At 41.0% G+C, this 15974-nt stretch overlaps 1 protein-coding gene across 1 annotated transcript in view; it reads left to right on the top strand.

Annotated features, from left to right (window-relative positions):
* POLA1 (DNA polymerase alpha 1, catalytic subunit) overlaps nucleotides 1-15974 on the top strand; it is a 308279-nt gene that overhangs the window by 66015 nt on the left and 226290 nt on the right. The window contains exons 25-26 of the mRNA XM_007446575.1: nucleotides 515-664; nucleotides 1082-1204. Of these exons, the coding sequence (XP_007446637.1) occupies nucleotides 515-664; nucleotides 1082-1204 (273 nt within the window). The remainder of the gene's footprint in view (nucleotides 1-514; nucleotides 665-1081; nucleotides 1205-15974) is intronic.

Raw genomic sequence — 15974 nt, 5'->3', positions numbered from 1 at the left:
AACACAGGCTCTAGGCATGCAGGCTTCAGTAGTTGTGGCGCACGGGCTTAGTTGCTTTGCCCGTGCGCATGTGGGATCTTCCCGGACCAGGGCTCGAACCCCTGTCCCCTGCATGCATTGGCAGGTGGATTCTTAATCACTGTGCCACCAGGGAAGCCCAGTGTTTTTATTTTAAGGACAATTTCCCCAAACATATTGCTCCCCAGTCTTGTTGAAGGGGGGAAAGCATGTGTAAAAAATTATCTCTTTAAATGATACCTACATTTGTCAATAACTAGCCGGGGAGGTACTGGGAATGATGGGCTGAGAGAATTGGAGGAGAAGAGGGCCACGTTGGGTTGCTCTGCAGCCCTCAGCTCGCTCTTCTACCACCCACACTTTGTTGACCTTTACTTAGACAAGAAAGTAGCTTTTCAAGATGTGATCATGGGGTTAAGCTCCCACAGTGTATGATTTTGGGAATTCATTTCATGAAATTTTGATTTGTCTGAAATTTTCATCGTGTGTTCATCAGGATGGAGAACAAGAACAGATCCCTGAGCTGCCAGATCCAAGCTTGGAAATGGGCATTTTGCCCAGAGAGATCCGGAAACTGGTAGAGCGGAGAAGACAAGTCAAACAACTAATGAAACAGCAAGATTTAAATCCAGACCTTGCTCTTCAGGTATCTCTTTCCACTCAGCAACCTCTGAGTGACAGTCTCACCTTTGAAAATTTGATTATCTAGGAGTGATTTAAACTTGATGCTGTGGGCAAATGCATGTGCTTATTTTAAGTTGGTGGGTAGGAAACCATTCAAAAACACTGTATGTCTCAAAATACAAGGCACGTCTATCTGCAGAACTGTATCTGAGCAACATCCTTCTGACTTCTGGGAACTTTGGAGTGTGTGTTTACTTGATTCTAGGAGCTCAGGGAATCATGGATCTGGGAGGATGGGTTGATTATGTTAAGAGTTCTCTTTTCCAGGGTTATTGCGTGTTTCCCCTTCTTATTGGTGAGCTAGAAAGCACCTAATGTAATGCTGAAGCACCTACAAATAAATACTTTTGTTTGTCTTCTGTCCTTATGTGGCCTGCAGTATGATATTCGACAGAAGGCTTTGAAGCTCACGGCAAACAGTATGTATGGCTGCCTGGGATTTTCCTACAGCAGATTTTATGCCAAACCACTGGCTGCTTTGGTGACATACAAAGGAAGGGAGGTAAATGGCGTAACCGTCCCATATGTAAAGATGAGAGTATTTTAAACTATACATGTTATGGGGTAGGAGAGCCAAAAAGTTTGTTGCCTAGTTATACAGCTTCAAGTATCCCTTTCTTAGGACAAATTTGAGACAGGTATGCTTTTTAAGTAAGGATTCATTTATTCGTACATTTTGTGTGTGTGTGTATTTATTTATTGAGCATCCGCTGTGTGCCATGGATTATTCTAGGTACTGGGGGTAGAGTGTTGAGCAAGATGTAAAAAGTGCCTGCATCGTGAGGCTCACATTCTACCTAGGGTAGCGGGTGTAGAGGGGCTTGGGGTGGGGAGAGCATCACTCGGGAAAACAGAGTCTAAATAAGTGAATAAACAAATACAAAACATAAGAGAATATGATAGAAGTAATGCTGTGCAGATAAGTAAACAGGGTGGAGGGCTAAACAATGTTAAGATGGCTGGCTAGTTTAGCTTGGTCAGGGAAGGCTTCTTTAGGAGCTAACATGAATGAGAACTAAGCGACATAAGGGAGCTAGTTTTTTTTTGCAGATATATTAGGTTGGAGTGTGAGGGAAAAGAAGAAATCAAGGAGGATGCCTCCATTTTTGTCTTCTAGCTGGTTAGCTAGTAGGACCATTTATTAAGGAGAAATCTGAGGGAGAAAGATTAAGAGTTTTATGTTGGATGTGTTACCTTTGAGGCTTGTAATAGATCTGTAGGCATGTTAAGTAGGCAGCTGGATGTATCAGTTCAAGTCCCCAGTGTCAGGAATATATCAGAACTGGAGTTATAGATTGAGGGTAATTGGTTTTAGAAACATGGCCCAGATACGAAACAGATTTGAAGTACTGTCCCTTTGTAAACACTAAAGGCTTCATTTGGTTTAGCACCACGTGCATGGCTTTTCCTTAGTTTGTAAAAGAACAGTTATGTTAAATATTATATTCCATTTAAATCCAGTAAAATACTGATTTCTGTCAGTGGATTTAAGACTTCTTGGTCTTACGGAGGTAGTGGTTACGGGCAGAATGCTCATGCTGGGGGCGTGGACTCAGAGTACTCTTAGAGTAGAGGTTGGCACACTACAGCCCATGGGCCCAATCCAGCCCGCCACCTATTTTTATAAGTAAACTTTTATTGGCACACAGTCATACTCATTCGTTGAAGTATCATCTATAGCTGCTTTTGCAAGTACAGCGGCAAAGTTGAGTAGTCAAGGTGGAGACTTGCATGACCTGCAAAGCCTAAAATATTTACTATCTGGCCCTTTTCAAAAAAAAAAATGCTAACCCCTGCTTAGAGTCTAGATCAGGACTGTCTAATAGCACTCTGAGATGATGAAAACGTTCTCCATCTGCAATACCCAGTGCAATAGCCGCAAGCCCCAAGTGGCTAGTGAGCACCTGATAGCTGGCTGACTAAGTGGATTTTGAGTTTTATTTAATGATAATTAAAATAAATTTAACCTCAAATACCCACATGTGGCTAGCGGCTGCTGTATTGGACAGTGCAGATCTAGCTGGCATGAAACGAACAGGATATTGAGAGGTGCTCTTCTGTTGGGAGCCCGCTTTCACTCTGCTGAGGGCACAGTGAGGAAGGACACTTGTATTGGACACCAGCATTATGCGAGAAGCTTTCAGATCATTATTTCCTTAAGACCCCATAAGAATCAATTGATAGAGGCAAGAGTGTTCCAGTTTTGCAGATGAGGAAGCTAATAAACTCAAAGAGGTGAAGTGTAACAAGTGACTTTTTTGGATGGGAATCCAGCTATTCATGACTGTAAGGCTTTTGCTACATGGGGGTTGTCTGCTCCATCTCAGGATGGCTCTCCTGTTGCTTTATATTCTGGCTCTTATTCCTAGAAGAACGTTTTTTTCGATACTCATCTCAAGGCATAGGCCTTTTTTACTTGAGAAGATACAGGTGTTTTAGGGGCTCATTGAAGTGAGGAAAGGATGTTTTCAGTTTCTTTGGCTAAGTTTACTTTAAAATTATTTAAATTTTATTTCTATGTATGTATCCAGTGGCTTCTGATAGAATACCATCTTATTTTTGTATTAGGAAGTGCACTCACTATGCCCCAACTGGGTGATAATACATGGGTTGACTATTGAGATTGGATGAAGGTTACTCTTAAGTTTCTCATGGGAGGCAGTAGTTGACAATTTACTCCCTTGGAGAGTGCCTCTTGCTGTTGGGAAATCCCTGTTGTTACATTTTCTGCCTTGGCTCAGAAATCCACAAGCTTATAAGGGCACTGTTGATAATGATAAGCCCCAAATTTGTCCAATAATCTCCCCCACTCCCCTAATCCATTGTACTTTAACGGCAATATTTTTGTTTAGCTCGATTTTTAATGGGGAATTTAAACTCAATTTTTATTTTTCTCTTATTTAAAATATAACAACAAATCTTTCTAAACTATTTTTAAAAAAACCCTACTCTTCCCACTGAAAAACAAAGAACTTCAGACAAATCTAGAAATGATCATATGTGATTTAAGGTCTTGGCTTCTGCTTCCCTTTGTGTCTTTCCCCTTTGCTCCTTCCCACAAATAAAAAATACAACGGTGGGGAACGGGCCTTTAAAGTAATGTGAGGTTAATGAGAAATAATAATTACACAGTTGCTTCCTGGAAATCTTATTCTAGAAGAGGATTCAAAGCCACGTACAGAAATTATTTCCTATAATAAAAATGATTGTAACGTATTGATGATAATTATTAGCACTGGCGGATGGAAGTATTTTATGTGATAATCTGTCTTTGGGTTTACTGTTTTTTTTCTGTACGTACTATTAGGTCTTTGTGAATTCAAGCATCTCTTGATTATTGAAGAGGTAGGAGGAGCGAAGTGTAAAATGAGAGTCAGTTTGCCGGGATTTTGGAATATCTTTGTAACTTATCAAACTTATCTTTTTTGTACTAAGAGTAGACCAAGTAATATAGTAACCTGAAAATCCTAGAAGTTGATTGCTTTTAAAGTCCTTGTGGGATAAATTAGATTAAGGTTCAATTGGAAATTAATGAGAAGGAAACCTGGTAGCATGTCGTCTGAAAAAGATTATAAAATTTTGCATTTGAATATAGATTAATACACAGTCTGGGGAGGCCTTAAGCCCCCCCCTCTTTTTATTTTTAAGTCTGTTTTGTGTGTGCTCAGTTTGTTGGAATCATGCAGGTTTGGCTCTGGTGACCTAATAATTTCTGTAATCAAATGTATTATGGCTGCTAGAGTACTCAGAGTAATTACTAATTGTACTTTTAAAAACAGGTTTATAATAAAAATGCTAATAGTTGTGTCAAATGGACATCAATATTGTCTTTTCCCAGGTGTGATCTTTCACACTTAAACTCTTCTATGATTTTTAATTGCTCGGTGGTAGAGGAATTAGTTAATGGTTAAGGAATTGTATGAGGGACCTCATGGTGTGCAAGTTATTTAAAAATAATGAACTCAATGTTTCTGGAGAAGTAATACGGAAACCTAGTTGACAGATAACTCGAAAGTGAATCTATATAAATACCATCTGTATTTGTGTTTATTCTCAATGTATGTGTAGGGAGACATAAAAAAGATACTGAGCAAGTTGGTAGCAGTAAGTGGACATATATTTTAAATTACAGAGAAAACAGACTAGGTAGTCAAGTGACTGGTGTGGTAATTGAACTGATTTTTCACTAGATGGCGATAGACACCCTGAGATCATTAATCAATTAAGGGTTTTATTCTGTGAACAATAGTGAAAGCCATTTAGTGACACAGATCTGTCCAAATTTTTGACTTTTATTAATTTTGAAATTATTAAAGAAAGGACCAAAGGATTGTAATAGACTAGTGTATTTAGTGTTTCAATAGTGACAGTCTTTGAATAAAAAGTTTTATTGATAAGAATAATCATTTTATGTATCATAGCAAGCTAATTCTTCTGTCAAAGAGCTCAATTCACACTTCTGGCCATGGGGCTACAATCCATGACTCCCTTGGTCACAGTATCAGGCTAATCTAAAGAGAACTGAAATGATTTTGATGTGTAATTTTGCCTCTTTGAATTTGTTGGGGTTTTTTTGAGGGATTTAAAACTTACTCTATACTTATAAGCATACTCATTGCATAATCCTTAGTGTAATGGTAATATTTGTCTTTATGGAATAATTACTACTTACTGACATTGGTATTGTCTTATTTCTGCACTGTGTTATTTCTGTGCCCTTGAGAAAATGATTTTTGGTCTGGATTTCTGATTGCATTTTAAAGTGAATGCATGCTCTAATGTTTGGGTGTAGAGCCCGTGCCTTTTCATTTTCTCACCCAGTAGGCTAAAGTGAGTCTTTGCCAGCATGCTTGCCAATCAGTTGTAGACTGCCTAGCTTTCAATTGTGTTTGGAGCTGAAATTTGTGCATTTAGAAAATGTGTCCAAATCATTGCATGAAAACATTGTAGTCAAGCCCAGGGCAAGCCTTCCTGGGAGTCTCTTGGCCATGTGCTAGCACCTGTCAGGAGCCCTTCAGAATGGCTCTGGGATGGAGCGCTGTAGACTTTGTTGATGTCAGTGGCAAAAGAGAATGAGTGAATATACAGAATCTTATAATTGAGTGCTAAAGGAGACTTTCAACTTTATCTAGAAATAAGCAAAAATTTCACTTTTCCAATCTTTTTTCTTAAAGAAGCCTAGTTTTAAAAAATTAAATGCAATAAAATATTGTAGAGACAGCTAAAGACCCTTTCCTCCCCACCGTCTCTCATTTTTTTCTTTTCTTCTTCCAAAGTAACTGCTCCCTCCGGGTTGGTTTTGTCCTTTTTGCCCAGGGTTTTTTGCTTTTACAACAAATACGTGTACCTATACACGTGGTGCCTTACAAGTTTTTACCATTTATGTGTCATGCTATCATATTTTTTGCAGTTTGCCAAAAGAAAAGTAGGGGAAAATCCCTACTCTGTATACCAATTTTTAAGTATGTCCATGTTGATACATTTTTAGACTTGATTTATTCATGTTACCTATTGTGTAATATTTCAGTGAATAAATACAGCACAGGATATTTTTTATTCTCCCATTGGCCATGTTTTTAGCTTTCCTCACTTTCACTTTTACTTTTTTGCTGTTGCGAATGGTGCTATAGTAGATAGTGCCACATGTGCGAGAGTTTCTCTAGCGTATTACTAAGAGTGGAGTTTGCACATCTGCAAGCGGTATGACATGTTATTGGTAGGAGCAGTCATTTAATTTATCATAGCGAGTTAATTCTTTCAAATAGCTAAATTCATATTTATGGCCATGGGACTACAATACATGACTCCCTCAGTCACAGAATCAGAGGTTAATTTAAAAACAGTTGGGAATAATTTTGATATACAATTTTACCTTTTTGAATTTGTTGTTTATTTTTCTACTGAGGGATTTTTAGACTTCTTAGGTACTTGTACACATGCTTGTTGCATCATCCTTAGTGTTCCACACCTTTGCCAGCACTTGTTATTATCAGAATTAAAAAATTTTGCCAGTCTCATGAGTGTGAAGTGGCATCTCACAGTGATTTTAATTTGCATTTCCCCCAGTATTAGTTAAGGTGAGCATCCTTTCATGTGTTTGAACTCTTCAGTTTTCTTTTTTTCAGTGTGATTTGCCTGTGCGCATATAGGTCCTATTTCGCTGGGTTGTATGTCTCTTAGTATTTCTTCTTAGTTATTCAAAGGCTAGTTCTTTTTTGGTCATTTTTGTTGCCGATATCTTTTAGTCTGTGACTTATCTTTTTAACTTTATTTGTGGTCTTTTCTTGTGCAGAAGTTTTTAAATTTATTGTCAAATATTTGTTTTTTTTCCCCCTTGTACACTGTGTTGTTTTTTTTTCTTAAGAAACCTTTCCCTCCTTCAGTGACATAGACATTCTCTCTTATTTTCTTCTAAAAGTTGCAAGCTTTGGCTTTTCTTATTCAGGTCTTAAACCCTTCTGGGAATTATTTTTAGGAATCATATAAGTTAGGGATCTAACTGTATTTGTCTTTTTGCTTCCTGTGGAGTTGTTGAACCTATTCTTCTATTCCAGGGGTCGAGAACCTAGAACTCCAGGGCTAACTCCTGTCCACTGCTTGTTTTGTGTAAATAAAATTTTATTGGGACACAGCCACACCCACTTGTTTATGGCTGCACTTGTGTTCTGTTACAATGGCAGAACTGATTAGTGCCCAGAGAGCCTGAATAACTTGCAAAGCCTAAAATATGTACTTTCTGGCCCTTTACAGAAAAAATTGGTGGACCTCTGGTCTAAAAGAGAGTCACGTATAATAGAAAAGTCACTCTCATTTCTAACAGCATCAGTCATAGTGGGTGAAAGTAGAGGAAAGTACACTCAAAGTAGTAAGAAGGAAGGAAAGCAATCTTTCGGGCATCTAAAAAAACATAGATTTTCAAGTTTTATCTGTTTATATTGTCATATGAGAACTTCTCATAGAAGCAGAGCGAATGTCTGTGACTCCTCAAGTTGTATGTGACATTTTATGTGTCTGTGCATGTGTGCTTTTTTGGGGAAAAGGGTGCATAGCATTTAAGAGATTCTCAAAGGGCACCATGATGCAAAAATGCTAAAGAACTGGTGGTTCTTATATTTCTTCATTTCTGCCCTCGTAGGTTGAGGGGACACTTTAGTCTTAAAAACGTATGATTTTGTTACCTAAAACATGGCAGTATGAAGAATTTTCTTGCCAGACCAGACTCATGGAAACTGTGTGGGTGGTAGGAGGGGAAGAGTTCTGTCTCCAGGATTTAATAGCCACCATTAAGACTACTTTTAACTTCAGCTGACTTACTAACATTTTGATTTTTTTTTTAATATAAGAAGATAATTTCTCTTAAGGCTGAAAGTGAAGGTTTAATATATTTTGGCAGAATATATTTTACATTAAAAAAAGCAATATCCTTTTTCAGTGATTACAGATTATTTACCACTCTGAAGTTGTTTACATTATAATATTCTAAGCCAGAGAAACTTTAAATTCCGTTTTTATTGTTGTATTTCAGGGATGTTTGGGTTCTAAATTCTTGGCAGTTCTTCATACTATTTATTCAACTTTATTAATTCATATCTACTAATTCAGAATTGGTGGTAATTCAGATGTAATGAGTTGAAATTCTTCATAGTACAAATTAATAGCAAATTTAGAGCTGAGGTTCTTTTTATATACCTTTAACTTCTATAGAAACACCTGTTTTCCGTCAAGTAAGTGGCATCTTAACTGCAGATTATTTATATGGGTGAACTTTTACTAATTAACATCTATATTTGCTTGTCCCTTTGTCTGTATCCTTTCTGAAATTGGTGAAAGTAATGTTGGTAAATATAAAGCTAAGAAGAGGAAACACCTTGGAGATACCTCATGGAAGGCCAGTTCAAATTATGATAAATTAGACATTCAATAATTTGAGAGAAATGCAATGACAAAAAAATTTCAAGTATATAGAATAATCTATGCTGTATGAACACAGTATTGCATTCTATAAATAAGTGGGTTACCATTTAGGCCTGGTTTGAATTTATGTACTACTTGAACACGCATAATGTTTCTTTCAAAATGGCTAAAACTTTACACTTTCAAAAAGAAATTCAGAAGAACGTTATCCCTCTCAATGTTTGGAACCTATCCCCTCCAAGATGCCTGGACATCTTCCTTCGTGTGCTCTTTGGGTTTTGAATGTTGCAATGTATAGGTTTAGGAGCAAACAGGCGGTTGATGTTAGAGGTAGCTGGGAAGAGGGAGACAGGGTCAAGTCCTGCCTGTGAACTGGGCTGGGTCTGTGAGCAAGTCTTTGTCAGAAAGAAGCGCCTTGCACCCGTCCTCACATGTTGTACCTCCTGGGTGTCAGCGGTGGTGACAGGTGGTCCTGGGGCTGTGTGGGCTGGCCTCCCTTGTCTTCATAATGCCATGGTTTATTTCATCAAAGAAGGTGGAATTTCCTTATTCTCAGTCTAAATTAGGGTCTTTTAAAAACCCACATGTTGGTAGTTTTACACCTAGATTTCGTAATGGGTCTGTAAAAACTAGTATGAATACTTAAAATTTTTCTCTTAATTGATCAAAAAGGAAAGAAAAGAAAAGCCTGCAGCCTCAAATTGTTTCTATATTCTCCAGTCTCTACTTGCGTTTGGTTTGTCGGGGATCACTATGTCTGTATTTTGATGTCCCCACCCCACCCCAGCACCTAGCCCTGTGCCCCACAGAGTGTGTGCTAGTTTGCTGTGACGCTGGGATCATGCTGGTCTAGTAGTTTCTGCAGTTATGGATGGGTGGGTGTGGAGGAGATGCATTTTGTGATATAGGATCTTGATATTTAAGCCTTATTTGAGTTTGTAAGAATGGCCTGGATACTCAGAATAAGAAAAAGGCTACTTTATACGTTTTTACTGGGCCACTCTCATTTGAGAAGGCAGGGATGGTATTTTTGCCCCGACATTTTGCCCATTTAATTACTGAACCCACTGGAAGTGTGACTGCGGATGAGGAGATAAATACTATAGGACTAACTTTGTGTCGATGCCGCTGATCTCTGCTCAGATTGAGTTTCATTATTCTGACTCGAATCACAGAAACTGAGGCCTGGAAACCTCTTCCTTTCTTCCCCACCCCTCACCACAGTGAGTGATTTCTTTTAACCCAAACTCATTCCTCTTTCTACATATGTGAACATTTTCTATAAACCTGTTTTGGTGTATGTTTCTTTTTCTTGAGCCGCGTGTTATTTGCCAGGTGTTCTACAGCTCATTGCTTTGGCAGTGAACCAAGATGACAGAGCAGTAATGATTTCGAAAGTGCCATTCCCTCCTTGTTAAGACACAAAAAGAAAAGTGTGAAGTTATTAACCACTATTCACCAGTGGCACAGAAACTGGCGTAAGGTTTAATTGTCTGGATCCACAGTCAGTCTGCCTAGGTAATTTCCTGGATAATGCTACTCTTAAGGAAAGGGGAAAATATCCTATAACTTTATTTTTTTTCCTCCCATGTCCACCCCGCTTCACAGATTGTGGATACAGATGGTTTGTAGAGAAAGGATCACTGCAAGCCAAAAATATTGATCTTTTCTCCAGATTTTCCTTTCCTCATCCACCCAGGTAGTAGATTTATGGGTGATGTGGTTGCACTCGGCAACCTTGCAGATTTCCCCATCCCCCAAATGGATCAGCCGCCCCATCGTTTGAATCTGATGATGTACAAGATGTCACCGCACCATCTCCTGGCTTCAGCCATGCCAGGGACAGTCCGTGTTAATTGGAAGAACCTGCTTTCGGCAGCCCGCGCCGTCTGGTGGCTTGTGTGTGCTCTTCCCAGCAGTACAGTCAGGCCCTTCAGAGACACATCCATCTCGAATTTAAAAACAAAACAAGCTGGTTGGGTTTATTATGGCTCAGGACTGGTTAACTGAGAGCAGACTAATAGAATTAGTGCCTTCCGTTTGCGTTTCATCATTTCGGTAGGCAGCATGAGCCTGTGTCAATTTGCCATGTCATAAATACGGTGTGAAATTACAGTGAGCCGAGTTTGGTAAGTTGTGGGAGTTTGGGAAGGCGGGGAGAAGGATAGGTGTGTGTGTGTGTGTGTGTGTGTGAGTGTGTGTGTGTGTGTGTGTGTGTGTGTGTGCGCGCGCACGCTAAGAAGCTGTTTGATTTTCAGCCAGAGATTCCTGAGCCCTGTAGTCATTGCTTTAGAGATTTTGTACATACTTTGAAATTTAGTGCCAGTGTCGGGTTGTACAGCTGTCCTTGTTTCCTTTTTATTATTAATTTTGGTGGGTGAATGGGCTGGTGTCACTTTTAAACTTGAATGTATTAGAGTCTCAGAATTTAAATTTTTTGAGGGTTCCCTCCCTCGTTTAAAAAGCGAAATGAAACAGAATGTAACTGAAGCCAATCTCTACTTGCATTTTTAAAAGAACAGAGCATGAGGGATTTCCAGAAATGACTTGTGTGTGGTGTTTGGGATTACTAATTGTTCTTTTCAGGTTTGGGTTTTGTTTTCTATTACCTGTTTTTATTGCCTTTGTTGTTTTACATTTAAGAAGAGATTTGTTCTTTTGAGGCTAGTGATGAGAGTTTTTGCCTTAGGGCTAAGAGTTGAGTGCGGATGGGAGTGGAGCAAAGATATTAGGTTTCTGTCATAATTTGGAGTGTCAGACATTTGGCTATATTTGTTTCAGGGGCTTTTCACCCCTGCTGACTTAGCCATAGACTGTATTTTCAGCCCTGTGCAGGAGGGTGGTGTGCCTTCCGCAGGCAGGGAGGAGGAGGGTTGAGGAGGGAGCACTTGGGAAAAAGAATAAGCTCATGGGCTATTAATAATGTGCATTGTTCATAGGGCCACGTGTAATACTTCCGTGCACTGGCCAACAGGGTAGGGTGTATGTTCTATTCAAGTTGGACTGCATGGCCTGATGCGATGGACAGCTGATCATTGAATCACATGAAAGATCCAGATATTTCTTCTTTAATGATGTCCTGACAGGGCAGAAAAAAATAACTTGTTTTCAGAAGATTGGCTTAGAGCAGGTAAATGTATTTAATTCAATTACTGATTCTTGCCTCATAGCCAGAAATTCTTCCAGTAATATTTGCTGAGTCTGTCCCATGGAGGGAAATGGAGACAGATGACATTGCTTGTGACCTGTAGGCTTGAGATGAAAGCCTTAGGTAATGATTCCAGTAAAACTAGAGCTAGAGCTCAGGAGGCCAGACTCATGATTCCTTAGTAGTAAGCAAGACAAAGGATCTGCGGTAGGTGCAAACACCACGCGGAAAAGCCTGAACATGTGCTGGAGGAAGCCTGGACTGGAAACACGGGCGCCATGCTCACTGCGTGTTTGCTTTGTTTGGCTTTGAGCAAGTCCGTCCCTGTGAGCCTCTGTGTTTTCATGTGCCAGAGCGTGCTAGTTGACAATGGCTACTGCCCTGTCCCCCAGTTACAAAGGACCTTAACCTAGGAAAGCCTGGGCACCATGGTTTCTTGTCACAATGCAGAGGAAGGTGCCAAACCCCTACCAGGTGTTGGGCCTGGTGCTGGTGTGTTGGGGATACAGTGATAAATTTAAATGTTCAACGACCTTGTCCTCATGGGGTTTTCATTCTGGTTGGGGAGAGCCATTAAGCAAATTGTCCAATGAATAATCATGCTGACCCAGGAGAAAATAAGTGCTAAGAAAAGGAATGGGAGTTTCTGAGTGCTGCTAACAAAGGCCCTCTGAAGAATCAAAGCTCCCAGACTGAAGATCAGAGGTTTCCTGAGCATGTGACACTTGAGCTGAGATCAGAAAAGTGTGTGCTGGATGCTGGAGTTAACAAGCTAAAGGGTTACAGGGATCAGCATTCCAGGGTGACGGATGCCTTGTGCAGAGGTCCTGTGGTGGGTGGAAGCATTGTGTGGTCAAGGAACTGAGGGAAGGCTGCTGTAGCCTAGACGTAGAGAGGAAGCGGGGAGTGATGGGAGTGTGACTCTCCAGGGTCACACTCCAGGGAGTGTGCCGTCCATGTTGAGCAGGGGGTGGACATTAGCAGGTCCTTCGTGAGGTGGAGGGATTGGCTCCCGTTTGCATTTTGAGACCGTCGCTCTGGCTGAGTGGATTGGAAGGGTCAGCGTGGATGAGGGAAACTAGTTAGTAGGCTCTTATTAAGGTATTCCAGGCAAGCGATGGTGGTAGCTTGGCTGGCATGATGGCAGCTGGGAGAGGGAGAAGGTGCAGATGTGAGAGAAGAAAAACCAGTAGAACCTGGTGGCAGCTTGGATATTGGGCTTAGGATGGGGAAAGTATCCAGGACAACTTCAGGATAACTCCTGGCCTTCTGAGTTGTGCAGGCTGATGGATGGCAAGCCTTTCACTGAGGTGAGGTGTGTTGGAAGATGCCTGGGTTTGGGGCCAGGGGAGGGAAGGATGAGCAGTCTGATATTGGACATGTTAATTTTGAGGTGGCATGATACGATATAAATTTGGGCATCATTGGTGAATTGTCGTAAATTAAAACATGGATATGGATGGGATTACTTTGGGAGAGGAGAGAGTAGAAAGAGAAGTGGGTGTAGGAAGGACGCTGTCTTACGGATCCCCAGTGTGGAATGGCTTGGAGGAGGCCACCACAGAAGGAGAAAAGCAGGAACACAAAGGTGTCGTGGGAGCCAGGGAAGAGTGTCTCAGGGAGGTGGTGGGTGACTGTCAGCAAGAGACACAGGTGATAGCTTTGAAAATTTGGGGGGACACGGAGGTGATCATTGACTTCAGCTGGTGCTGTATGCGTGCAGTGGTGGCGGCGACCAGAATTGCTGTGGGTAGATATTTTAATTCTCCCCAGTTCATAGATGAGGGATGTGAGACCCAGAGAAGTAGCTTGTGAAATGCCTCAACTAAGTGGCAGCCCTGGAATCCAGGCCTACGCCTGGGGGTCTCACACTCCCCGCTCTCCCCACCCTGCCTGCCGCCTCCAGCCCCCCGCCCCCCTGCCCCCCAAGTTCCCAGGTACGCACAGCCTGGCTGGTTATATAACCTCTCTGAGCCTCAGCTTCCTCATTTTTAGTCATGGTAATTCCCCAGTGAGGTGGTTGGGAGAATGAACTGAGATGTTGTGTGTTAATGCTTCGATTCAGCATTTGATACATAATAAGCACTCAGTAAACGTGACCTGAAAATCTAACACCTTAGCAGCGGTGGCTGCCCTCCAGACCCACTCTTACCCTGTCTGCATTTTTCTCTCACTTGAATGCCTAAACGTCTACTCTTATAAGACCAATTTGTCAGCTGTTTGCCGAATTATTTTCTATTTTGTGTTTTTACTTGTTGTTTCTTCTGCTTTTTGTGTCTTTGTCCACCCACATCACTAGTTTCTGTTCTTGCAGTCTTTCTGAAAACTCACTTCCCCTGAGTGATTTAACCTGACATTCCTCACTCTTTAACTTAATGACCTCAGCTGATCCTTATATTTAAGAGTTTGATGTTCATGAGTTTAAGTTTTTTCGTTTATTTTTACTAAGTAGATTCAGGATTCTCATGTCCTTCAGTAACATCTAGTAGTGGACCCTAAGTGGCAAACACCAGCCATTTTTATAATATTTAAGAAATAGTTGTCTTTCCTGTCACTTCTTAGCCCAGTCCTAAGATGCAGTTAGTTTTAAGTCCTGCCAACCTTACCTTCAGTATACCCAGATTCATCCGTTTCTCTCCATTGGCACTTCCACCCTCTCTCCTAGTTCAGACCGCACCGTCTCTGGCCAGGATCACCGCAGCAGCCTCCCGTTGGTGTTTCCCTTCCACTCTTGCCTTTGATCAGTTCTCCACACAGCAGGTGATCTGTATTTTTTACGTGTGATTGCATCACGTCCTTTCCAGTGGCTTCCATCTCGTTTCACCATGGCCTCCCAGGTCCTCCATGGGTCGCTTCACCTCTCCGGTCACCTTCCCTGCTAATGATCCCCTGCACTCCCCACCCCAGCTTTGCTGCAGCCCCCCGGGGCTACGTTTTCTTTGAGTTGCGCACACACGTTCACTTCTGTCTCTCTGCAGAGCCCTCATGCTCTGGGCGCCACTGCCTGGAATGCTTCTCCCCAGCTTGGTGTAAGTTTGTGTTTTCCTCTCTCCTGTGGTCTTGGCTTATACGGCACCTTCTTGGTCCTCTGCCTAAATAGGTCCATTCACCCCACTTCCTTCTCTCATTTTTAAATTAAAAAAAAATCTCTTTCTTTGTTCCCATTAATTTTTATAGAGTAACATATTCGTGTAGCCATCTCCCAGAACTAATACATGTTAAGATTTTCTTATAATTGCTTCAGCTTTTCTTTAAATGAAAGGCTTACAGATAGTCAGGATCCTCTGCGTGCCTCCCCTTCCCTCGTCTCCTCCTTATCTCTCCACAGGCAGCTGCTTTTGTGAAGCTGATATGTAGCTTTCCATTTGGTATGCTTTTCTTACCTTTGAAATGTACCCACTTAACTTATGTAAATGACGTATCATATTTGAGTTTGCAACTTGCTTTTTTCTCTCAACGTTTATATTTTTGAAGTATATCCATGTTGATACATATAGATCTAATCATTCATTTGAACTGCTCTGTAGTATTCCATCATATGAATATTCTGCAATTTATTTTTCCATTTCCCTAGTGATGGGCATTTAGGTTGTTGTCGGTATTTCACTATTACGGAAAGTAGACATTCGTGTACTTTTCTCTTTGTACATGTGTGCGAGTTTCTCTGTCGTGTTCTTTTCTTGCTCAGCACCCTATTTTGCTCCCATTTTGCTACTCATCATTTTGTACTAACTGGACAAACATCTGTTTGCATGCTCACATTCATCTTCCTTATTAGACTATGAGCCCCATTTAGGGTAGGGGGTTTGTTTTACTCACCTCTATACACACAGCACCTCATATGGACCTTGGCATGTAGTAAATACTTGGTTGGTATTTGTTGTATTAATTCAGCTGCTTGCTTTCCATTTGGCTTTTTCTTTTTTTTGTTTTATAATTTTATTTATTTTGGTTGTGCCAGGTCTTAGCTGTGGCAGGCGGGCTCCTTAGTTGTGGCTCGCCAGCTCCTTTAGTTGCAGCCGGTAGACTCCTTAGTTGCCGCTTGTGGGCTCCTCAGTTGCAGCACGCATGTGGGATCTAGTTCCCTGACCAGGGATCGAACCCGTGTCCCCTGCATTGGGGGGGTAGATTATTAACCACTGCGCCACCAGGAAAGTCCTTCCATCTGTCTTGTATGCTTCATCTCTAGTTTTTTTTTTTTTTTTTTTTT

The sequence above is a fragment of the Lipotes vexillifer genome, unplaced genomic scaffold (genome assembly GCF_000442215.2).
Source record: "Lipotes vexillifer unplaced genomic scaffold, Lipotes_vexillifer_v1.1 scaffold1086, whole genome shotgun sequence".
Lineage (NCBI taxonomy): Eukaryota > Metazoa > Chordata > Mammalia > Artiodactyla > Lipotidae > Lipotes > Lipotes vexillifer.
This window is presented reverse-complemented; position numbering and strand designations above follow the sequence as displayed.